Source organism: Megalops cyprinoides, chromosome 15 (assembly GCF_013368585.1).
Source record: "Megalops cyprinoides isolate fMegCyp1 chromosome 15, fMegCyp1.pri, whole genome shotgun sequence".
NCBI classification, from domain to species: domain Eukaryota; kingdom Metazoa; phylum Chordata; class Actinopteri; order Elopiformes; family Megalopidae; genus Megalops; species Megalops cyprinoides.
The window spans coordinates 11,008,869-11,033,474 of NC_050597.1; the positions used below are offsets into that span (position 1 = coordinate 11,008,869).

Sequence of the window (24,606 nt, forward strand, 5' to 3'; positions counted from 1 at the left end):
CATTTAATCAAAAGCACAGCCTGCTGTGAAGAACCTTCTCTTTGTGCCCGAAAGTAGAACTTAAAAAGTTTGAAATGAAGATCTCACACACTGACATGCTAGGAGTAAAGAAAAAGCGCTGCTGGAGGCAAAGTTTCTACAGTGCCATCACATATAATTGCTCCTCATATCTTACAAAGTAAACAGCATTTCTAATTAATTATTGAGCAACTCAACTGAAAAACGGACGTGCATGAATTAATTAAATAATGTTGGAAAAACAACAAAACAAAATAAAAAAAATCAGGTAAAGAAAGTCCCAAACACAAAGCACTGTTGGATGAAACGACTTATGATGGATGGTGTGTCATTTAGAGGGGAATATTTATCAGACATTTCTGAAGTAGTTAAAACTTGCAAAACCACTGCAAGGTGCCAAAGTGATATCCAAGGATATTGTCCATGCCTGCAAAACAGCATTTGCAGTCATTAATATGGAAGTCTAGAGAATATCATGGTTCAATATGTTGCTCCTTAAACTTAAAACTTAAAACTGTTGGTGTTATTTCATGTTGATGATAAATGTTGTTTGTGGATTTTATGTAAAGCTGAGGAGAGTATTTCATTACAGTTTATTTCTGTTTGATAATTATGTAATGCAATGCTGTTGGTGTATTGCAGTTCACATGTAAACTGAATTAAAGCAAGGTTGTCCAGAATTTCCAGTAAGATATTAAAAACAGAGTATCCTCTTCAGTTACATCTTACCCTAGAGCACTAGCAGACTGTTCATTAAGCCCATCAGATTCACCTACTGACCTCATAGTTAGAGAATTTTAAGCCTTAAGCATTCGCTATTATTCTTAATTTCTCACTGTGCATTAAATGTCATAAATTCTCCATGTTCTGCTGCCATGTAGGGTTAATTGGTTTGATTGGTTTGTCAGGCTCTTTAATTTTCTCATCTCTGCATTTTAGCTGGTTAATGAAATGTATTTTTCAACAAACACTTCTACCTTACAGCCTCATAGTGGAGATACAGTATTACTGGTATCAACAAATAAAGCCTTGGGGCTGCAATCTTTTCACAGCTACAGAAAACGATTATAGGAATTGTTTTCCCTGTACATGACTGAACACATCCAATACAGTATTTATACAGCTGGAGCCAAAGTGTCCACACTGCTTCCTCAAACCCAATACGAACTGGAATAGGTAGTGAAGGGATCTCTCAGTCTCTCGGGTAGGCATAGCTACAATGGTAACCAGTGGAAAGCATGCTCTTGCTATGAAATAAGCAAGTAATTCATAACATAAGCGATAGAGTCCTTTTTTTATTGTTCACAATCGTTAACAATCTTAAAAATAATGACAGGCAGAATAATGACTTTTTTTTAAAAAAATCCATGCTAATTAATTTTATTTTCATAGCTTGTTCTTTGAGTTCGGTTACTGTGCGATGATGTTTTGAGTCGTGAATACTATGCACATAAAGCACAAAAAAGACTTGACATGCACATGAGCTCTTCTGTCATTTAATAAGCATGTTACAGAATACCACGCATTCAGGCATTGATTCATTTTTAGTTTATTTTTGTCATTGTTTAGCAAAGCAAACATCAAAGTATGAAGGCCTTTCTTTGAGTAAAATCTGACATATGGCACAGATGAAAGGAACCAATAAACCTTTGGGAAAAAAGAAAATAACCAATTTGTCATTGCTTACAATAAAAAAAAACAAAACAAAAGAGGCATTGGCCATCACAATGATTACAACTTATTTGCAAGCAACGCACTTCTAAGTATTTGCACTTACACCACCTTCTCTGAATTACTTTTTTGTATGAGCATGTTGTAAGATGTCGAATAAGGCAGATTCAAATGTAAATAGAGACAATCTGGTTAAAAGAGAAGACAAAATGAGAGTAAATGTTACCTCTGAAGTTCAAAGCAAAGCTGGCATGCACCGGAAATACATATTAAAAATAGTTCATCTGCTAACATACACATAAGTCTAAATGTAACTGTCTTTCCCAAACAGTGAGCATGTTCTCTTAATAAGCTCCACTGAAGACGTCGCCGCGATGCAGATCAAAACTAATCAATGCACTTTTGAAAGATGAAAGCAAGTTTCAGATGTATTGTCATTTTGAAGCAGGCTTCATTACAAACACGGGCCCCACTGAGCCTATTGGTGAGTGAGCTGAAGCAGCAAAGCTCTGCATCTACAATGACAACGGCCAATAAAAAAAGAAGACAGAATCACAGATATTTAGTGTGTGTTGTTTTTCTCCCAGGTCCCAACGTTTCAGTAAAAAAAAAAAAAGACAAAAAAAAAAAGCATGTAATAGTCACCCACCCTCCTGCCTTTGATCCTCAAAAATAAATCATAAAATCACCAGGTCATCTCTATGGTTTTACAATTCATCGAGATAGAAATGGCATAGGCTGTCACCTGTGCTGTAGAGTATTTGTGTTCTATGCTGGGCTCTGGATGTGGTAAACGCGCTCAACCTTCAACACTAAACAAGATCAAGATGTGGATGACGAGTGGGTTTGGCTTCCACAGACCCCCAGAATCACCAAGCAACAGAATTGCTGTGATACCCACTTCCAGATGGACTGTTATCGTCTCGCCCCAAGGACATTCAATCAAATCTCATTCCAACTGCGAGCCAGCACTCAGTATGGGATGCAGTACTCTACACTCTGACTCATGAAACCTCTGATATGTTTTTTTTTTCATTAGTCTATTTTCATTAACATATGTATATAGTTCATTTATATTGTCTTATGAGAGAGTGTGATTAGTAAAAAGAAAAGAAAATCATGAGGCATTAAAGTTAATGGATTAGTACTCTACTCCATAGCTCATCTCGTTCCTCCCTGTGTGTACAATATTGGTGTAATGTGTGCCTTCACACAGTCGGCCATCTCCGCCAGTGAGGATGATTGTCTTCTCCCCCCCTCCCGTCTCAAGGGTCCTCCAGGTTCCCTGCACCATCTGGGCAGAAATAAACAAGGAACATTTCTTCAAATGACGAGGCTGATATGTGTCTCTGTGTGCTGTGTCTCTGTATGTGTGTGTGTTGTTGGCGGGGGGGGGCACGGAGTCACTATAGAGGATATATCAGTTTGTCAAGCTGTGAGCATGTCTTCAGGCAGATTTAACCCTTCGCTTCGTAGAACAAGCTTACGACTGAGCAAGCTGGGCCATGGTCTTCTCAAAGTTGCAGGATGCACAATAAAGCACACAGCTCACCCAGGCACAGATGAAGTGTATTTCATCTCCTCAACAAAAAAAAAAAAAAAAACATGTCTAGTGTTCAAAAACAGCAAGCGCAAGTGCTGTTTTGATATCTGCAATTAACCAGATCTCAGGTTCATTGTGGCTGTTGCTGTATAGATAGGTATGAGGAATAGCCTGCCATTCCGTAACTTGGTGGATGGCATATCTGCCACACAAAGACTTTGCATTGCACTAAACTGTGTCGTGCAGTGAGTAATTCTTAAGGTTTCATGGAGTGTTATTTATACCAGTTGCAAAAGAGGAATATGGCTCTGTTGTAGTTAATTTCCATACACAACTGTCGTGCATGTGTGGAGACACATTCAACCCAAATCTCAGAAATGGGCTATGCACTTGATGTGGTGAGACAGAAAGGAGATCTAAGGACAGCCAAAAGATCAGATAAGTCTACCTACAGAAAGATTGGATTGGGAAAAAAACAAATAGACAAACAAAAAAAAAAAGAAAAGGAGAGAGCGCAGCCCTCGTGAGGCTGCTGTAGACTCTTAGAATGAGCTGAATTTTAATTCAGCAGCTGTGCCCATTAATTAGGATCACAGAGCTGATGGATGGAAGTGATTGAAAATCGCCTGCCTTTTCCTCCCCTTCCCTCCTTACCTTTGGGCTGATTGCTGTCTTCTTGACTTAATTCAGGTACTTGGGAGTCCTCACTCTGAGTTTTCATTTCGACTGGAGAAGATGAGGATGGAGGAGAAGAGTTAGACGAGTGAGCAGTATAACAGCAGCCTCTGTCCGGCATGCTGCAGAGCGCTGGGGCGAGATCAAACCTGATGTTTGATGCTATGAGCTATGACTAAAGGACATGGGACTGTGGACACACTCCTCCTTGTCAGAGTTTGCTCTCCTTGTAGTGGTGCTTGAAGGGGGCTGCAGACAAGCTACATTGCCTGATTTTTGTTTAAAACAGCCAAAGAGTAGACTTAAGGAAAGTGTTATTTTGCAGCGACAACAGGCATATCACTGAATGTTTACCACTATCTTTCACAATTATTTGTTAAATCAGAAAAAAAAAACATTTCTCATACAATTTGTGACAGGATGTGAGAATGCTGAGGATTGCTAGCGTCAACAATAAACTAAAACAAATGTAACACCCAGTAAAATATGACAAATGTCAAAATATTGCCATAATAAAGCAGAAGCATCAATAAAGTTGCTCATACAAGTGAAAATGCATATGCGTCTCTGTTCTTGTTTCGCTTTGTTTCATAATTCAGTTGTTGACAGGAACTGTCAGTAAATATATTCAGTTCCTGTCAGTCTGTCTATCTGTTTACATGCCTGCCTATATGAGTATGAGTGTGGGCTTTCAATTGTGGCCTTATGAACATCAGAAATATCTTTTTATGTTACCACAGTGCCATGCTAATATCAAAAGTTCTATTCAGTCCTCACTTCATATGTTTATTTCAGCCCTGTAGCTAACGGAGGATATACTTTGTCAGATTTGTGGGGTAGGGAATAAATCTGCCTGCGATGGTCAACATAATCTGTGTGGCCTTCCAGGACAGTGATTACTGCAGGTCCAGATGGGACCAAAAAGGCAGAACTGATTCAACAGGCTTCTGTGTCAAGTTTAGGTTTTGGCCTTTGGGGAGCAGAAACATGAAATATGGTTGTTCACTGAAGGATACTTGGCAGCTGGTGCCAAAAGAAACATTTCCTTCTGGACGTGGAAAGGACTGCAACTCTCATATCAACAGTGATGAAATATAAATGGATGCCTGTGCTTGATGCACACTTACCTCGCACAAAGAGCACAGGATTAAATTTACCTTCAGCAGTATGGAAGCGGTGAACAAGTCATCATTTTTAATGATGTATGCACACCTTTTCCTCTTACAAAAGGTATTCTTAATGAGGACGTTTCATCTTAATTCCAAGGGGGTTCATATCGATATTTAAATCCCCACAAGCAGAGAAGTAGGAAAATATTCAATCAAAACCACCAATTCATCTTAATGGAAAGTGCTATTAAAATAATAAAAAAATAATTAATTCAGCAAAGTGACCTCTGAATTTAATCAACCCACCAAGCCCAATCTTCACAATCTGTTGGGAAAGAGTCACTTTGTTTTAACTTGGTGCACGATGAATCTGTGGAGATTTTCTTTCATCTTTTTTTGATGAAATAGCATTTTTCCTTAACAGTTAAATACAGTAATTTAGTGGTAAATGACAGTATTAACTTAACACTTATTTTTGGGACAATTTGCCACATTTGCTAAATGCCTGGAAAGTAAAGTCTGTAGAATACAAATGTACTAATCTATTACTGTTCCGCTAGCAGTTAGTTACAAATTACAATCTGTGGCCACCTGAGTGACATATGGATATAGGGGTTAAAAAAAGTTGTTCTTGTAAATTCAGAAAAAAAATTGGGGCAACCTAACAATTCTGAAACACGGGTGCCCTCCGAGAACTGGGTCTGGATTCTGCTGCCATGCGGGAGACTAAAAACGAGCTTCCAAAACACACACACTGACTGTCCATTCACAGCAAGCTTCTGCCCTCACCTTCTCCTGCGCTGGACTCAGCCTCCGTTTCGCAGACCTTGGTTTTTGGAATGAAATCCCCTCCGGCCACATCTGTGGGAAAACAAAAAATAAACACAAAAAATAAATATTCCATGAGGCCCAATTGTACACGGTAAACCCGTGGAACTTTCCTCTTAATCTTCTCTATCTTTGCCGCACATTTGGGCAGCCTGCCGATGCGAGACAGTTTCCTGATGCTTTTCTACCTGCAGCCATTCTCCATGACTTCAGAGGAGCTGCAAGAGGCAGTTCGCTGTGTTCCATCTCAAGTTTTGGTGGTGGGAACTTAAGGGAAGGGCTGATGCAACAGGCAGCAACATGTTGTCGTTCTGTCTTTCCAAACACGAAATGAATTGTTTTAGTCCTGACAAACCTGGAACCTGGAAGTCTGTAATTATCAAATAAATATATATATTAAAAAATTATTAATCTGCTTTCTAAATAGGCCTTCATTCCCCCCACCAAAAAAATAATAAACACATACAAATAAAAGCAAATAAATGAAATGTGTACACAAAATAAACAGTCAAGTCACAGTCACGTCAGACAAAAAGTCATCCTTGTTCAAAATGCGTGCTCAGGATATACTGACAGTGCCTCCACACTGTCACCAGCTAGGTATCAGGAATGCTCCATCTTCAGCTCTCCAGTAAGTCACTCAGCACAATCCTCCACAACCGACGTTCCATCCCATACTTCAGCAGGTCAATTAAGGCTCAAAACCCTGGCCAGAAACATACATGGTGTGATGGATAGTACTAGTAGTGCATCAAAGCCATTCATGCCTGGAAATTCGATACCTTTCCAAAAAATCATACTCTTACAGTCTTACTCAACGTAAAGAAAAGCACCATGCAGAAGTACTTCTGGTCTTTCTGGAGTTTCCGGCAAGATGAGCTCAGTGAATCCCATCGAATATTTTCATATCAGTATTCATCTTTGTTTTCTCCCCCCTCCCTGACTCCCCTAACGAACCACACCATAAAAATAATCCTCCTCCCGAGGCTGTCCTAAAAATGATGTAAACAAATGCAACTTAATTCTAGTCATGATAGAAGAAAATGTAAAAAAAAAAAAGTCTGTCTCCAAGTCTTGCATATGTAACCAATCTTGATGTAAATTAAACTGCAATAGAATAGAACTTTTAACTGTGCTGTTGTCTTTTCATAATGTTTGCCTTCATGGCATAGCTGCCTACAAAGCCTGCAGCTCGCAGAGATGGCTGTGGACGGACTCCCAGTGCATTTTTGCAAGGGCAGTATTGAGAAATATATCTCCACTTTTGTTTACTCCAACAATCATTTTGAGAGGCAGGACAAATGTAATATTCTTTGGGTAGCAAAAAATTCCATTCCATTTCAAAGATAAAACCAAATACTCTGATGACAGCCTCAGTGACATCTTTTTGAGTACTGTGGGTAGAGGCAGTTCTAACAACCATGACAAGGGCTAGGCAATGATTTCATATTACCTCTGACTTCACTGCTGCCGAAAGAAAATGGAGCTCAAATTTAAAGTTGTATTCAATCTATTATTACCTCCTTTTGAAAGCAACAATCTTCAATACCTGCTTTGGTTCAGAGTTCTAAGTTTCAATACAGATTTACGATGGGCAGGGAATTGCTCTTATAAAATAAATAAATGAATAAATACACAGATGTACATATGCTGTTCGCAAGGCAAAAGCAAAACATCCTTGTTGGTGTATGAGTGCACTTGAGCAAAAGCTCTCTTGTGTTTGCCTGTGGAAGTGGAAAGGCAAAGAGTTATTTGTTTTAACAGGCTGATTTTAGATTCCCTCTTATGTCAAATAACTTTCCTATCCGGTAATAATATCAAAGCCCGAAAGCAACCGTGACAATGCCTTCTAATAGCCAGCGCTGATCAAAACAAAACCAAAAAGGCCCCAATCTGAATAGCTTCTGCAGTCATTTCCACCCACACAGTACTGATTGAAGCAGACTGAGCTGTACATCTCTCTAATTTGGCGCCGTAAGGTGGAAAGATGAATGGAGTTTAATCTTTGATTTGAAGGAGATTGCAAACTATTCGATACAACTAAACAAAAAAAGAAGGCCAAAGTTTCAAACTTGATTTGAAAGAAATACATTGTCAAACAACAATCACATACACTAATCTGGCTTTTATTTATTAAATAAATAAAAATAGAATAAAATATTGAAATAAATATGGGGTTGGTGGGAGTTATTCCCCCTCAAGCACAAGGCAGGAAACTATGGGAGAAACAGAGTGGCAGATGTGGATTAATTATGCAATATCATTAATCAGGCCCTATCTATTTTAGCTATTTAGTGTGCCTTTAATTTGCAACATTTAAGGCATAGCTATGTTCTACTGGCTAGCTACTTTACATTTACATTTGTTCATTTGGAAGGCGTGTTTATCCATCCAAAGTGAAGCACAGTACAATAAAATCAAAAAGCCATTATAAGGAGTCAGCAATATTAGAAGTGCAGCATAACCAAGTTTCAACGGCTGGCCAGACAGGGGGCAAGCTAGCCGAGAGAGTGCAATGAGTGCACCTTGTTAGGCTTATATTATGGGAGCTTCCCTACTGCTGGTATAGCAGCAAAATAACATGTTTTTTTTAAAATAGCTATACAGTTAATAAAATCTCTGTAATCCTGCAAATGGCCAGCTGAGCCAGCCAGGTATCCAGTCCTCCCTCACCAATGGCAGGGAGACATTGAAATAAAATGGAACTACGGAGCAGAAGTAGCTGGCTAACTGAATAGCTTATTTTACAGCTTTCCTTCATAAACTGTGGGGGCAAGATACTCAAAATGTCCTTCCTTAACTCATCTGGAATCCACACTCACACAAATTATGGGGTTGAGAGGAAAGATCTTTCATAAAGTTCTTGTTCCCTTATATGGTTCAAGGATTAAAAATGGTACAGGATGAAAAATTCTCAAGAACACCTGTCAAGCAGTAAAAGAGCAAAGACCTGACCTGTGACCAGAAACAGTGTCTTTGGCAAAACAGGATTACACCAATCACCGTATTATGGAAGAGACAAGACAACTGCTACCAGATGTCCAACAAACAAAAGGGCCTTGCACCCTCAGAGAATCTCTTAGGTGATCACTGCGTTGCCAAGAGTATATTTTATAACCCTGTGCTAACTTAAGCAAAGATTATCTTTAGGCAACCTTGATGCTATCATGCATCTGCGAATAACATCCGAAGCAATATTTCCTAGCTGGAGGAGAACACACTGCCAGACAATTCTCCATCTGTTGCGGCAGCACCTGTGTGTAATGCCGACATATGGGATTTGTTTTCAGTCCTATTATGTGTCATTTAGGAAATTGGTTCAAAACAAATGGATCACAATTTACAGCTAAAGGTTACTGGAGCTACCCAAAATTTATGTTCCAAACCCCACAAACAAAAAGCAAAGGTGTGTTTCCTTGAATCATGTGACATTACAGCGTTTGCTTGTTATCAAGTGAGGAGGAAGTTTAGTAACATAAATGTCACCAGATACTTCATTCCTGAGTGAAAGATGGCATTATCGTGTAAAGCCAGTTCAACATCTCTGAGTATGAATACAAAACAGTTACTTGTAGTTTCTAACGGTCACTCACTGTGTGTCTAAATGAAATGTCCTATTAAGAACAATGTATGTTGTATTTAATTTCTTTTTTTTTGTATATTATATATTGGCACAGTGCTGATGTTTGTAACTATATAATACTGTTTGTCTTTTACAATGCTACAACAGTACAGTATGTATACCTTGAAAATGTTACATTTCTTTGTGTAAAACATATCAACATGAAGACTTTCATACTTTTCTTTTAATCTCTGACCGCATCCTTTCAATAAATATATTGCATTCATTCAACTCCTTCCTCACTTCCTGGTAAATCATTACATTTTCCCAGATTTCCAAGAAATGCGTAGCTCCTTTGTCTTGGTTTAGATCCAAATCAACCACTCCACCTTTTATTCCACGCTCTCCATTGTGCACCTAGTTATCTCCTTTCTTCTTTCATCTGATTTGGAATTTGATTTCAGAAAAGGAATATTGATCTGTAATTGATGATGTGCCGGCATTCCATTTGTGCTCCATGGTACCTCTTTTCAAAGAGAATGCCTTTATGTCACCTGAAGTGTGACCTCTTTTCATGCAACCAGATTGCATGCCCTTGATCCTACCACACGCTCTCAGGTGTCCCACTGTTCCAACCCAAACAATGTCACACACTGATTTTACTTCCCTCTGTCTGGTCTGCACAAATGTGTAATTCAATTTCATTTAGAACACAGTCACCCTCCAGTATCCAGTTATATCATTCTAAATGCTACCCCAAAATAGATCAAGACAGCACATCTGTCTAATTCTCTGGGATAGTACTGCAAGTCATCCTATTCAATTTTAGCCACAGTGAACACAAGAAAAACACAATAGTCAAATGATTTTGTTTTCTATCATCTTCAGAAAAGGTAATAAGCATTCCTGCCCCCCAAAAATGTCAGAAATCTGTCACTGGTTGCCACTATTGTCTAAAGCATGGGAAGAGTTTTATTTGTGCAATTATATTTTATCATGTGGGAATTAGATAAACAAACAGATTAAACGTGCAATGAGCATTATTCACAATGTATTCTGCAAAGAGATTTTACTACACCAGGTGAATGGGTAATCCCTTTATAATGGAAATGATAAAATTGCGGTAATATGACAACAGTGGAATGTCTTGTGTCTGATGCACCGCAAATGAAAGATCTCTGCCCTTTTATGCAAAACACAACCAGCCAGTGCTCCAAAAAGGTTCAGATGAAACAGACTAATGAAGTGGTACATTTAGAAAACAAACCATTTTCATATGTAAATGTTAAAAGGTTGTAGGTTTGGAGTGCAAATACCTTCCATGAATGAGCCTCCACGCTTCTGAAAAAAAAAGCACTTTGCGAAACACTTGATTGTGTATAGAGTTTTTATTGCTGCAAGATAATGTAGCATCTCATTATCTAAACCAATTACAAAGTACTGAACTGTGACCTGCTCAGCAGGAAGGAGGGTCGGCTTGCAAAGGCCCCAACCGTTCCCCAACATGCACCTCAAGTGAAAAGCAAGAGTCCTCATAAATATTCCGCCTTTTTAAAAGGAGCGGGAGGGAAAGGTCCCAGACACTGAGAGGTATTGTGCTCCCCTACGGATTTGCCTAACCTTACAAGCTTTGCTTTACAAGTCTTGTATTGAAATGGCCGGGGTCTTTAAGCAATCCCCTGCCTGGTCTGAAAGGGCTTGAGCTAATTACACAGAGCAAGGACATGCTTGGTAAGATGGGAAAAACACGAAGGCCTTTGAAGAGGTTGAAAATAGAAACTCGGACCATCTGGTAGCAGAGTTATAGAAGATACAATGAAATAGACAAGGTTGAGGGAGAGCAGGTAAACTACACAAAGAGAAGAAAAGGGTACAGAATGTGTTTAATTGGTGGGTTAAAGAGCCGTTACCATGTGCTTGGCAGACTAAAATAGCACACTCCCTCAGACAGCTGCAACTGAAAGCCATGTTCTCAACAACCAACAGGTTTGGTTTCAAGCTTACTTGGAAAGAGAACTGTTTCTCCATAGCTGTGATTAAAATTTACCATCTAATAACCTTCTATTATACCTTCTCTGTTTTGTTGAGATTTCCTTGTCATTATTTTTAATAGATATAGTTTCCTGATATGAGCAGTTTACTCATTGCTGAACCAATATGAAGATAAATACACCTACGGTAAAATGACAGGATATAAATATCTTTGTTTTGAAGTCTAGGATTTCTTTTTAATTGGTTTCTAACTGGCCATTATGTTCACCTATCATAAGTACCTATCTTATCCTGTGATTATGGCAGCCAGAACACAACTATTTCAAACTCAAGGTGATTGGTGTAAGGCTGTAAATGGGGAATGACAGTCAACATAAAATGCATGTTAGAGTCCTGTTTGAAATTAGCAGATTACAGATACAGATTTACTGTACTCACGATTGGCCTCATACTCTTAACAGAAGAAATATTTAAGGCTCTTCTCTTAAAAGGCTGATTTATAAATGATTTACATACCCAACCAAACACTTGGGTTAGATTTTTTCATAGAGCCACCATTGGCGTTATTTACTGAAAAACATAATACATCAGGCGTCTTTACTCCCAAAATGGGCTAATCTTGAATTACTGTAGCAAATCACGTGATGTAAAGTGAACTGATATATTCCAAATTTCAAAGGGCAAGGTGAAGAGAGGTTGGTTTTAAAAAAACCTCACCACAGTTTACACTGATGAGAGTGAGCTGATATGAGAAGCTCAGAAGACAACCAGCACTGTGAATGTAGATGAAGCGCACACACACGAAATCAAGCTGATCAACTCCTGGAAAAAAAGACGCTACAGAAATAGAAGCGCACATAAAATGCAAAAGAGGACACCCCCGGCCTGACCTACATACCTGCAAAACCCACCTGTCAAAGGCAGCCAGGCCTTGCCTCATCATTCACTGAATTACTTTGCATAATCCACTGGCTGCTTTTGGAAAAAAAAAAGCAAAAAAAAAAAAAAACCTACAGTATATGTCTCCTCTTTTATGCTGCTAGTCAAGGCTCTACTATACGAGGTCTAAGTCAGGAGAGGAGGCGGTAGAATGAACAACATCCACCAACAGATGCCTGCTGGGAGACGGGTCATGTTTAGCAGGAGACCTTGTGACCTTGGATATCCCTAAATACATCTTAAGAGGAAACAAGAAATGGCATCGAAAATGATTAATTAAGAGGACTCATATTGAAGAAGCTTGCCTATGAATACAACATTTACACATCTATTCGGCACAGATGTACATGCTTTGTTCTTCCATAACTTGCTAGATATTTGCTGTGATTTTTTTTTTTCTTCATTGAAGTACCACAGACTACTAAAGCTGTCAGCTGTGCATGTTTTGATTGGTATCGTGGGTCAACACCTTGATTCAGTGGGTGCTGTCTTTGTGAAGAAACAAGCCATTCTGGACAGAGACTCACCCTCACTTTCCATTGGCTCTCCTGATCCTGCCTCCTCCGCAGAGATGTCTGTGTCTGCTGGGTCTACAAGGAGAAGCAAAAAAAAGTTAAATCACGAGGCGGGGTGCTGACAAGGAGAAACAAGATGGCACTGCAAATGCCACATAACGTGCGTAAGTGTGAGTCCCCTGTCTCCGCTCTCGCTCCTGCACAACAAAGGTGTGTTTCACCACTGCTGGCAAACACATTATGCTGTGACTTTCAATAATGTTCATTTCTTATTTCCTCAACACAATATAAAAGGAACTGGGAGGGATAAAGCCACAGATCAAAAGAGCATCTTCAAAGCAACGTTGAAATGACGTCCCTTCCAGCCTATTTGTTCATGGATTATCCTGCAATCCTTCCTTTGATGTGAGTAAGGTTTGGGCCATGGGTGAACAGGTAATGGACCACAGACACAATAGCAGCGCGGCACTCGATTGCTGTCCAGACTATAAGGAATCCATGTTCCTGAACTCCTGTGCCTACCACCAGATTGGTGGATATCATTTCAATTTCAGTGGAAAGTGATGACACATGAGCATATTCACCTGTAAAAACATGCAACTTCCACCAGCTTCAATATTCTCTTATCTGCCTGTGTAACAATATCTAGTTTTATTATTGTAATTACTATTATTGCTTTACACAAACTGTAGGATATTTTTCTGGGAAACAGAAATTATGCTCTTTCATACACAAGTTAACACTGCAATGAAATAGGACAGCTGGGTGCATCTGATTTTCATGCACAATTCATCTTTTTTGACAGCATTTCTATTTTAGACTTGTATAAAATTGTAAATTCTCCATTTCAGCAAATGAAATATGAGCTCCTAATGATTTGTAGAGTCCAGCTTCCTAATGACCCACAGAATTCCTGTGGCATTCCCAACAGTTACATTCGTCTTACATCATTAATGCAAAGAGCAGCAAGTCCCATCACAGCTAAGATTGTTTCTTAATATAGTATTTACAAAATCTGACCATTCCATCTCCTGAGTATCACTCAGCGATATACAAAACACAAGGCAACTGATCATTTTGTTCTGACAACCCTCAGCCACGGGCAATTCCTACAGAAGTGAAGCTTGTGTCAAAGGCATCCCATTGTGCATGACTGACCAAAAACGTGGCATAAGAAAGCCAATTAAAGAGTCCTTCAGACCCCATGCTGGGAAGAGCATTGCTGTACAAGGGATCACTCATCACATGAGACAAGGCTAGAGCATTCTGAAGGAAATTGTTTAAAAAACAAACCAGAAAAAACCACTCACTTTGATCTGCAATGAATGTATTCTTAAGATTTCCTCCCTTGCACGTTCACAGAGTGTTAATAACTGAGGCTCAAACTTATTTGGAAAAAAGGCAGAAACTAACTCTAAAGCTCTGTGGACATCTCAGCTAGAACGAACAACTTTTATACAGCATGACACCAAAATGTAGGCAAGTGGGATCTTTTTCTATTTTTTCCTCCTCTGATGTAACTGTCCAGGGAAGCAGAGGGCACCCTTGTGGTTCCTTGTGCCATATGTCACTGCAGGATGCTGCTAGGTAGAATTCTTTGAGCTTCTTACAGTATGACACGGCAATCACGCTAAACATTACACTGGCTTCACAGGCTGACGCACTGAGACCCAGTGTAAAAGGTTACAGTCGAAGACACCAATTCCGCAAATTCCTTTGTGGAACCTGAGCGGTTTCACAAAACATGACTGTGATAATGTTGTCACCCTTGATATCGTTTAAAGGTGATAACGTGGTTTAGAAACAAAAAATCCTCCCTGGATGACAAAAGCCTACTTGTGACTTTACTGAGCCGTTCCCATGACCTCAGATTCCAATATGCCGTTCTCTTTGGGTATGAGCACAAGGTGGTGATGTCTCTCATATGCAGCCCTCAGGATCAAATTCACACCATCAGAACATGCTTGGCCGGACACTGCATATAATACCCTGGACAATCCACTCCTAGCGTAAATCTGGCTGAGTTACCTGGATGACCTTTGCTCATACTGACCAAAGGAAAATAGGAAAGTATAGGAAATAACTCTGCAGTATTAATACTGTTTTCCATTCGTTGGCTCACTGAACTGCAGTGATTACCTGCTGTGCTAAAATTTCTGCTGTTCCTGGCTGTCATGCCCGTTACCTCTGCCCACTAGCTATTTTACACTGTATAGGCATACCATTAGTGCAGGAGGCTGCATTTCCCCTTTCTCCTCACTCTGGGGCATTACTGGTGAAAGCACTTAAACAGAATATAATTTACCCTCACAGCGTGGGTAGAGACACATGGTCTAAATCAAACACCTAGAGCGCATTTCCATTCCCGAAGAAGGGTAAACAACAGGTAACAAATTTCAAGCTGATCATTTGGACTCAAAGTCTGCCTTTTTCATCAACTCTGATATGCGAGATACATTTTCAATCGACCCATGCGGCGTTCCCTAGGAAACGATTTGTAAATGAACTTCACGGGGATGGCTTCGAGAACGAGCATCTGTCAGTTTTGCTTGGTTCAATATTTCCTACTAACAGATTACTTAAGTGAGATAACAGGGCTGCTTAATCCAAGGCAATTTCAGCACAGCCACCTTCATTACCAACACAATGAGTGCCAGTTTACAGGTCTTTAGTTTCAGAGGAGAGTAATTAAATGGGGTGGCAGTAGGGGGCATGTGACTGGAATGTTGCAGGTTCCACTCCCAGAGGGAGCATTGAAGTTAAACCCTTAAGCAAAGTACTTAACCTGAATTGCTTATGAAAATATGCATTTGTTTAAACTGATAAAATGTAATATGCATGCTGTGGAAGTCACCTTGAATAAGAGTGTCTCTGCTAAGCAAATTAATAATGTAGACAATGTAAATAAAATATTGAAAAAAGGCCTGCAGCTTCACATAAGGTGATGTGCGTGCAATATATAAGATATCAGAGCTACTTCTCCTGTTTAATTTATACTTAAGTATTTGCGCCACATTTGTTCTCCATTGTTCTAATGAGGCTGATGAGAACCAGATTCATTTTGCTGGACTGAGCTGGTCTTTATCTGAAGTCCAGCGAAATTTTAACTCCAGCAAATGCTGAAACGTGTCATTAAATCAGTATTATTGGAGCTTCACAGACATTAGGTTTTACCTGTGGGAGAAATACTGCATTGACTTCATGCAGAGAAACCAAACACCATGAAAGTAAAGCCATTTTTATTTACAAACTTGGATTTATTTATTTGTTGCTGCAGGCTAAGAGTGGTGTATTTTAATTTATGAATGTCTGAGAAGGGTATTGAACTGTTTGTAGAAAAGTTTCAGGTGTAAGCCCTTGAAATATAAAATTATTCATGACATAGATTGTTCCAACAATAACAAAATAATTCTGTACAATGAATTTATGCATTTATTAAATGTGGAAAGAAATTCACACATTTATTCTACTTTATTGATCACCGCACTAGTAACAATACAGTGACTATCGCTAACCTTTTTTTTTCATTTCTGAATCTTCTTGAGACAATTACCTTTATATCGTATGCTGTCATTTGATGTTGTTGATCATTAAATACAAGAGTAAAGGCTGTATAAGTAATTTTTATAATCAGTGTTCCTATGCTGGTGTGCTGGTGCACTTCCTATTCCTTTCCCATGGGACAGCAGGTGTGAAAGAGATCTATGTGATGTCTGGATGGAGGGGACACAGGCATGTGCGCTGTTGATACAGTGTGCCGCCGTGTGTCTGGAGAACAGATGAGGATGAAGAGGACGATGAAAGCCGCACCAGCAACTGACATCACAGAGTCCAGGTGTAGGCTCAAAAAAGTTCCAAACTTCACCTCAACTCCTGAAGCCTCCTGAAACTTTTATTTCACTCCAACTAGCAGCCAGATTGCTTGGCTTAAAGTTCCGTCAAAGAATTGAAGTGTTCTTCAATCTTCACAGTGTGTTTGTGAGCATGTGTGCATATGTGTGTGTGTGTGTGTGTGTGTGTGTGTGTGTGTGTGTGTGTGTGTGTGTGTGTGTGTGTGTATGCGGATGGAAGTGCATATGCAAGGCATTGAAGTGGGTGACTGTGAGAAAACAGATGTGCAGCCTCACCCCCAGCTGCTGTGCAGTGAGCTTTATTGATCTTACCTTTATCCAGACACTTGGCTGCCCCTGCTGTGGCCATCTGCGTTAATTGAGTCTTCGCTCCATCCTTACTCGAGTCATTCTTGTTTTCTGTTATCGCACCATGGGAGAAAAAATACATAAAATAGTGCCAGTTATAGAATGTATTCACAAGACTATTATATCCTTTCTTCATTCTCTCAGTCCTAATAAGCTTTTTATAACATATTGAATGAAAGCTGTGAGGGTGGGAGGAAGTAATTTGTATGAGTGGAAGTTTAAGTTTACTTTTGTTCATATACTAAGTTAGTAAGTGTAGCGCTGTATCTAAGGATAATTTAATCTCAGAGCTGCACCAGCTGGGTGTATGTTCTTGGTTCTGACCACCAGCATCTGTCAACATGCATTCCGCAGTCCTTTGTTTCCCTCCCTTCTTGCTATGGTTATCTTAAATTTAGACTTAGGCTGCCAATTACTGATAAGGGCCGAAGATATAATGTCTATTTCTTTGGCACACTCTTGCCTTCACAGCAGAATCTCAAGGGAAACCATCAGCATTTAGGTTATAAAGATCCTTGTATCACTATGGTTATTGCTACAATTATCAGCGGGAAAGTGTCACAGCCTACAAGTGAAATACACACGAAAAGGTGGCTGTAATTGAGATTCAGGATTAATTAAATGTCATTCACAGAAATATGTGTGTGGAAGAGACGGTGACAATGCAGTCACTCAGAACTCTGCCTCTTCATTAGAATACGGCTGGACCTCATATACCAGGGGAGAGTTCCATTGCCCCCACTAAAATCTCAGCGGGGATTATTCTTAATTAACTACATAGTGGCACTCTATTTCACTCCCCCTTTGCAGAAAGTGAGCACAACCAGTTTGGCATTTAGTATTGGTTAAATAGAGAGGGCAGAGGGTGGGCTTCCAGTTAGTGCTTCCTCAGGCTGTGATAGAGTTAGTGGAAAGGGATCTCACCTGCACAGTCCTCTGCACTCTCCACCTCCTCAGACTGTCTGTCCCCTGTGACAGGGCTCTCCTCTTTCCTGCTCAAGTCTGACAGAGGGAGTGGAAGAGAAAGAGAGGGACAGTGAGTGACACAAATGCACTTTATTCACAAAGAAGGACAAAGGAACACTGTTGGCATTTGTAGACAAGCTGGATAGCATTTGAATTTTTGCAATAACACAAATTTCATCTTAACTGAATGCACTTTTAAAAATTATACACGACTTCTCTTCACTTGTAATTAGTAGAAAATAACAGGCTACAGTGATCACAAATGTCTCCATGGATTTTACTAAAAAACAAAAAAAAAAAGAATAAAATAAGCAATAATTGCTAACTGGAAATTTTGGCTCCTGGCTCCTGGCACCTTGCTGAGAAGGACATATTTTTGAGGTAGCCTGTACATTTGCTGGGGACTTTTGTGGCCATCAACTGGAGCATGACTGTTCCATGTCACAGTAAGCTGCACGTGCCTTGAGCCCTGATTGGTCACGGCCTGCCTCCTGACATACACATGCATTCTAGGTACAGAGCCCCTGCCTGCAGCGAGGATTAAGGGCTGCCACGGTGAAAGAATGGCTCGGAGGAAACTGCTTGGATGAACACGCCTTTCCGCAATTCTATTGGACAGGGAGGTGGCGTGTGTCCTCGCTCCTTCGGCTTCCTCGTTTTCACACACCCACTAATCTGTGAGATCGATGGCTTGTTCCTTTCAACATGCACCGGTCCTAGATCATTTCAGCCCATTCCACTGAATGCTCAGGCTCGCAGTGGCTGCAGGGTTCATTATCTCCCCTTGTACCCCCTTTAAGGTTCAAAGGCGAAACATTAAAAGTGTTGTCATGGGAGCCTGTTATTATAATGCAGTCCCAGTCATGATTCAACCATAGATGAGCAGGAATTGATTAATCTACAGAACAGGGACAAATTACATACAATAAGTAGAGACGACAATACAGTCTACACCCTCAATACCATGCCTGTAAATCTGATGAAGGAGTAACCCACAGGTGAACCGCACAACGCAATGCCATACTGGATGAGCAGCAAATCAACAGTAATGTTCCTGTGCTGAAATATTTTACACACAGGAAGGATCTGACATTACAGGTGAACACTTCAGTAAGCGGAGGGAGCCTGAAATCTTTAGCATGCGCAGCCACCCCCTTAGCTGAAGGGGGTCACTGGTGCACAGTAAAATGTACCATATTGTAGCATTTAAGAGAGCCCATTACAGCCGAACAAAGAGGAAAGCATGCGTGTGAATTAAAGAAGTGCTTGCTCAGCAATAGCATTGATTCATTGATCTGCAGACACCTGTAAAACGAAATTGAATATTCCACCTTTTTTTGCCTCTCTTCCAATCAAGTGCTCCCCCATCAATATTTCCAAGGCTGCGGCTACTGTGCCGAAGTGAGATATATTTCTTATGCCACAAACATGGGTGGGAGTACAATATCCACCCTGACACCCATCTCTGAGCGAGTTGCCAGTCACATGGGAGGAAGGGCACCTGAAATATTACCTCTTGCTCCTGGCCCCGAGACTGCACACGGCCCCACCATTTTGACGCTTTAATTACACTGAGAAATTTACAGTCTGCCGCCCTTCTAAACTTTCAGGTCCCTTCATTCTCCCCAGAGGATATTGCCCATCAAACATGCTTTTCACCAGACCAGGGATTTTATTTGATATATTTTTTTAAAGGTTACATTTCAATAACTGAAACCAATCTTTGGAAACTCATAGAGCCTCTTTAGCCAAAACTTTTTGAAAGGACCATTGCTGTATCTTTTCGTTCCTAACGGGGATGTTGAAACAATGATGAAAAGAACAACAAAGGCCGTCTGAATGCTTTCTGCCCCTTGTAGATTTCAGCCAGCTGATCAATCACAGCTTTCTTCTCCGTGCATTTTCTTCTATTCCCCATAACACAGACTGTACGCTCAGATAAGTAAATCTGTGAATGAAAACAGCCCTTCAACGTTGTTTTGCATTCCATCAAAAAATCACACACCCCGTGTCAAATGCTCAGTTCTGTCTCTTTATTCCAAAATTCACCATGTGTTACTAAAAGCCAGTTTTGGAGCACGGGCAGCTGTTCTGGGACGATATCTTTAACCACTTTGTGCGCACAGTCTCCCTGTGATGTGGTATGCAAACCCGGCTGGGCATCCTCCTCACGCTGTTTGGCGACTACACCTGTGTCAGATCTGAAGTGGGCTCCTTGTCTCTGCAGCTGTCAAAGGCATTCATTCTGTTATCCGCACACACATGGGAAAATCGATGGTGGAGTGGGATGCGCAGGCATTGATTTTGCGATTGTAGAGGTGCTGCTGAAGGTCTGGGATGACTTACTCCAACTGACCTCCCTCCATCAGATTCAATCATTAATTTAGAGTCATTTTGCTCCCAATTTTCTCTCCGCCTGATTGGGAGAGAAACATACCCATGCCAATAGGGAGCAATTGTGGCTTTCCAAATTAATCAGACGGTGACAATACTGTGGGCATGATCTCCAGATATCAGTGATGATGCACGAGATATAATGAAAAACAGTGCGATTAAAAAGGAGCTGAACTGGAAAGAGAATAGGCTTGATTCCACCTGCTGCATCCTGCTTACCTGGAGAGGGCTCTTTATCTTTCACTTCTTTCTTTTCTTTGGTTTCCTCCAATTCCAAGCCATCATTATCTGGAGGCAGAGGCAAAATTGCATAAAATCACAAAGATTCCTGGGGTGGCAGGTGGGAAGGGATATTTGTCATTGTCAATTGCATGTAATTCAAAGTGAGTGGTACCAATTTTTTTCTTGCACCATGCCCGAATTGAATCAAAACTTATTTGTCATTACATGGATTTTATTTCACCCAGAAGAAAATAGTGCTGTCTTATGAAATAGACCTGTTTTCATATCTAAGTGCCATTGTTTCTCGCTTCGAAACAATCCATCAATCAGTCAGTCACTCCGGCCGCAGAGCTCTTCGCATAATCACATGTGACAGAACAAACAGAACATTGAAAAAATAAGCGCAACAACAATACATAGCAAAGAGGACATGGGATGTTGGTGCGTATAGAAAAAAATCACGCAGCAGTTGATATTGCTTTTCCCATATATTAGCTTAATGGCACTACATTGTAAATCTCAGTGATATGATTACAGGTCTTCGGACAATTCACCATGCTGATTTGCATTTTGAGTCTGTTGTGAAAAGCACGAAAAACAACCACTTTGACATTTTTTGAGACATCCTCTGTATTCTTATGTAAATATTCAATCAAGCCACAATAAAACAAACTTGAATCTAGAAGGAAAAAAAAAGATTGAGTATACTGGATTTAAAAATGTATGCAAATACATGCATCCATGTCTCTTAATTAGACCACCAGTGCTAACAGAAGTAGCGAAAATGCCATTTTTCCCTCAAAAGCTACCAGCTCACCACCCACCACCCAATCTATCTTCTTCCATTTGCAATGTGCCTGATGAAAGTTTTCCAGCTCTTCCCTGTTCATAGCAAGAGCTAAAAAGGATAGGTACAGTGTCACAAAGATATCCGGGGCTTCTCGGGCGCTGTAAGCCATCTCATTAATACCTTGGACGTGTTTGTTTTTATGTCATCAGCATCACTGGTAATGGCCATGACTGTGGGCTGTTCTTTTATTGGTAATGAGATGGGTTCAAGGACAGGACTGGAGAGCGTACCCATACATTTAGACCATGCGCTAGCTTCATTGGCTTGTTTTAAAAGGATTTCGCATAAATTGGGGAAACAACACGGTTGACATCTTTCTTTTAAACATTTGATGAATGATGCTACAGAGGCCTGCCCATTAAATCTGTGGATCCTCTACAAGCTTGGACCCACTGAACAAGCCAATTTGTGCGACAAATTTATACGACATGGTATGTACATAAAGATTTATACAGGCTAATTGGGGATTTTATTTTTTTACTGTGATACATATTCCAAAGAAAGCAACTGTCTATGTGAAAGTCAAATAATGTTTGTGGATTGTGGACTGTGGAAAATCAACCAAGAGAAGAATGCATCGTGAATCATACCTAAATTCTGACTCTCCATTTCCACATTCAGATCGTCAGGTTTGTCATCCTCTTCTGAGCGTGAAAAGAGATTTCAGGAGGTGATGAAAATTGAAACAATCATATCATGTACCAAAGCAGACTTAATTTTAATCACACACAGGCTTTCCAATTTTAAACGATACCAGAGGTGAACATTAAGAGTGCTTTTATTTTATCTATTTGTTTAACTACAGACTACAGAAGTTTAATCCACCTCTACCGCTATTATGATAATAATCAAATTCTTAGCTGTGAGGTATAAACGAAAATACATTCATTCAAAAGTGAACTAATTTTCTCATCTGCTTCATCTGTTGCTATGAATAATTGAAGTTCTGCCTCTCATCCGCACTCAAAAAGTTCATCCAATATTACAAAAAGCTTACAGTAATGATAGAGAGGAAAAGGAGGACACGGAATAACTAAAGTTGTTTGGGCGTATTGATGCAAAAAACAGAAGGATGAACACAATTTAATGAAGATGTACATATTCAAACACCCATGTGCCACTGCCACAGCAGGAATTTCTGGCTCAGATTGCCACTCGTGTTGTGTACATGGGAATGAGATGTTAAAACTGACACATCACCATGGCCTGAAAAGGTGGCTGAAGCTCACTCAGCTTGCCCAGGTGCCGGAAATCCTACCTGGCTGACTTTCCATGTTGATGTCTTTGGAGTCCTCTTTGTTCTCATCGTCCTCTGCAATGAGGAGAAACACGAGAGGCGAGAGGCGTGGATTACTTCAACAGACTGCAGACATCACACACTGGGCCTAACTTTGGGTCCTTGCCTCTGCCCTTCAGCTCATTCACGACTATGTGGATGAACTCAGGCAATCAAGGGCACCTTATCAATCAAACCCAGGCCCTCTTTAGCAAAACCACGAGGGTCAAGATCGGCGATCCTGGGAAGGACATCTCTGGACCCACTTCATTTCCTCACTGCTTCCGTCATTGCTAGCAAACAGTGAAGAAGAGGTGTGTGTGTGTATGTGTGTGTGTGTGTGTGTGTGTGTGAGAGAGAGAGAGAGAGAGATTCACAGTGTGTTGGCAAAAACAGTAGCAGTTGGGGGATTGATATCTTTAATAACATTGTGCATGCACAGGCTCTGTGTGCAGTAACTGTAGTTAAGTGTGCAGGTGAACCAAGAGGATGAGGTGCGTGTGTGTGTCTGTGTGTGTGCGTGTGTGTGTGTGTGTGTGTGCATGTACGTGCTTTGTGTTGGCATGCTGGTTAACTAATCACATTAAAGAATGTCATTTATTGACCCATGACACCAGACCAGTCCCAGAACACGGTTATCAATAACTATGGGCCTGGTGGAAATGATGCTTTAGTATGGTGCAGAGGTTGTCATGTTTGAGAAATCGAGCAATTCACAGTCCTTGCACTATTTTTAATCTTTCTACCATCTGTACCAATCACAAATTGGTAAAAACTGACTAACATGACATCAATGCAAGCCACGACACAGGCTTGCACAGGCTGTGATGATTACTTAATTAAGCAGCTGGAGAGAAACAATTGTATATCGTTGTAATTTATCAACCACTCAGAGGAACGAAAAAGTCATTTTAAATTTAGATAAATTTCGGAGTGGGACTATATCCAAGTCCCTCGAATGAGATTGTGTGTCCTGCTGTATGGGTGTTGAGAGATGCATTAAAATGACACAGATCAAGCTGATAATGCTGATACCTTTGTCATGCCAAAACATGATCAACACTGGTGATACATGACCAGATGGATTGTCTCCCTCCTCAACTGTCATTTAAAATGTATTGAATGACTTAAAGAAAGACGGGATTCTATTTCTGTACCATTTTTTGCTTTTCTAATATCGTTCTTGAAATAATAGCTGCTGCACTACACCTTGCATGACACAGCCAGCTAAAATGCTGATCCAGTTACTCACCCAAATCTCACATGAGAACAGTATCAAAGAGGCAGCAGGATTTCTTTTTTCAATCTTTTTATTTGCTATGGGGGGCAGTGAGGTCATAGATGATGTCCTGTTTTACAGGCAATATGAATAATACTGGTCCGAATAGTTTCAGTGGAATAACAGCAGTAGCTTTCACGTCCAAACACTAAATGGGCTGAGGAGGAAATGAACTAATTGTGTTGGTTATGAAAAAAATGAGGTAGTGCTTTCAACCTTTACGTCTAATCTAAGTCTAATTATCTCCAAATGAAATTAAACATTCCTAAATTCTGCGGGTTGAATATGTAACCCTTTTTATAATCACTGGATTTGAAATATTGCATTTAAAGGCTTCAGTTTGACATTTCTTCTCAGGACGTTCTAATTGTAAGGCTTGCACATTGATGCCCTTATGTAAAACCTAAAACAAACTTTAATTTTTTTTTTTTTGGAGTTTTAAAGTCAGAAAGTTTATAGGAGCATAATGTCATTTCTTGCAGGAGTCTGTTTCAGCAACGACCTGGAAAATTATTTGGACTTAAGAAGGACATCATGCAGGTTACTGAAAAACATCTGACCCAACGCA

The 24,606-nt window shown here is 40.1% G+C and overlaps 1 protein-coding gene across 1 annotated transcript in view; it reads right to left on the reverse strand.

Moving 5' to 3' along the window:
* Nucleotides 1-1,617: 1,617 nt before the first annotated feature.
* Nucleotides 1,618-24,606, reverse strand: part of LOC118790322 (ADP-ribose glycohydrolase MACROD2-like) — a 153,693-nt gene continuing 130,704 nt past the window's right edge. Inside the window, exons 8-16 of the mRNA XM_036547231.1 lie at nt 22,742-22,795; nt 22,074-22,127; nt 20,631-20,699; nt 17,976-18,053; nt 17,016-17,102; nt 12,865-12,927; nt 5,806-5,877; nt 3,887-3,958; nt 1,618-2,983 (exon numbers count right to left, since the gene is read on the reverse strand). Of these exons, the coding sequence (XP_036403124.1) occupies nt 2,955-2,983; nt 3,887-3,958; nt 5,806-5,877; nt 12,865-12,927; nt 17,016-17,102; nt 17,976-18,053; nt 20,631-20,699; nt 22,074-22,127; nt 22,742-22,795 (578 nt within the window). The 3' untranslated portion in view covers nt 1,618-2,954. The remainder of the gene's footprint in view (nt 2,984-3,886; nt 3,959-5,805; nt 5,878-12,864; nt 12,928-17,015; nt 17,103-17,975; nt 18,054-20,630; nt 20,700-22,073; nt 22,128-22,741; nt 22,796-24,606) is intronic.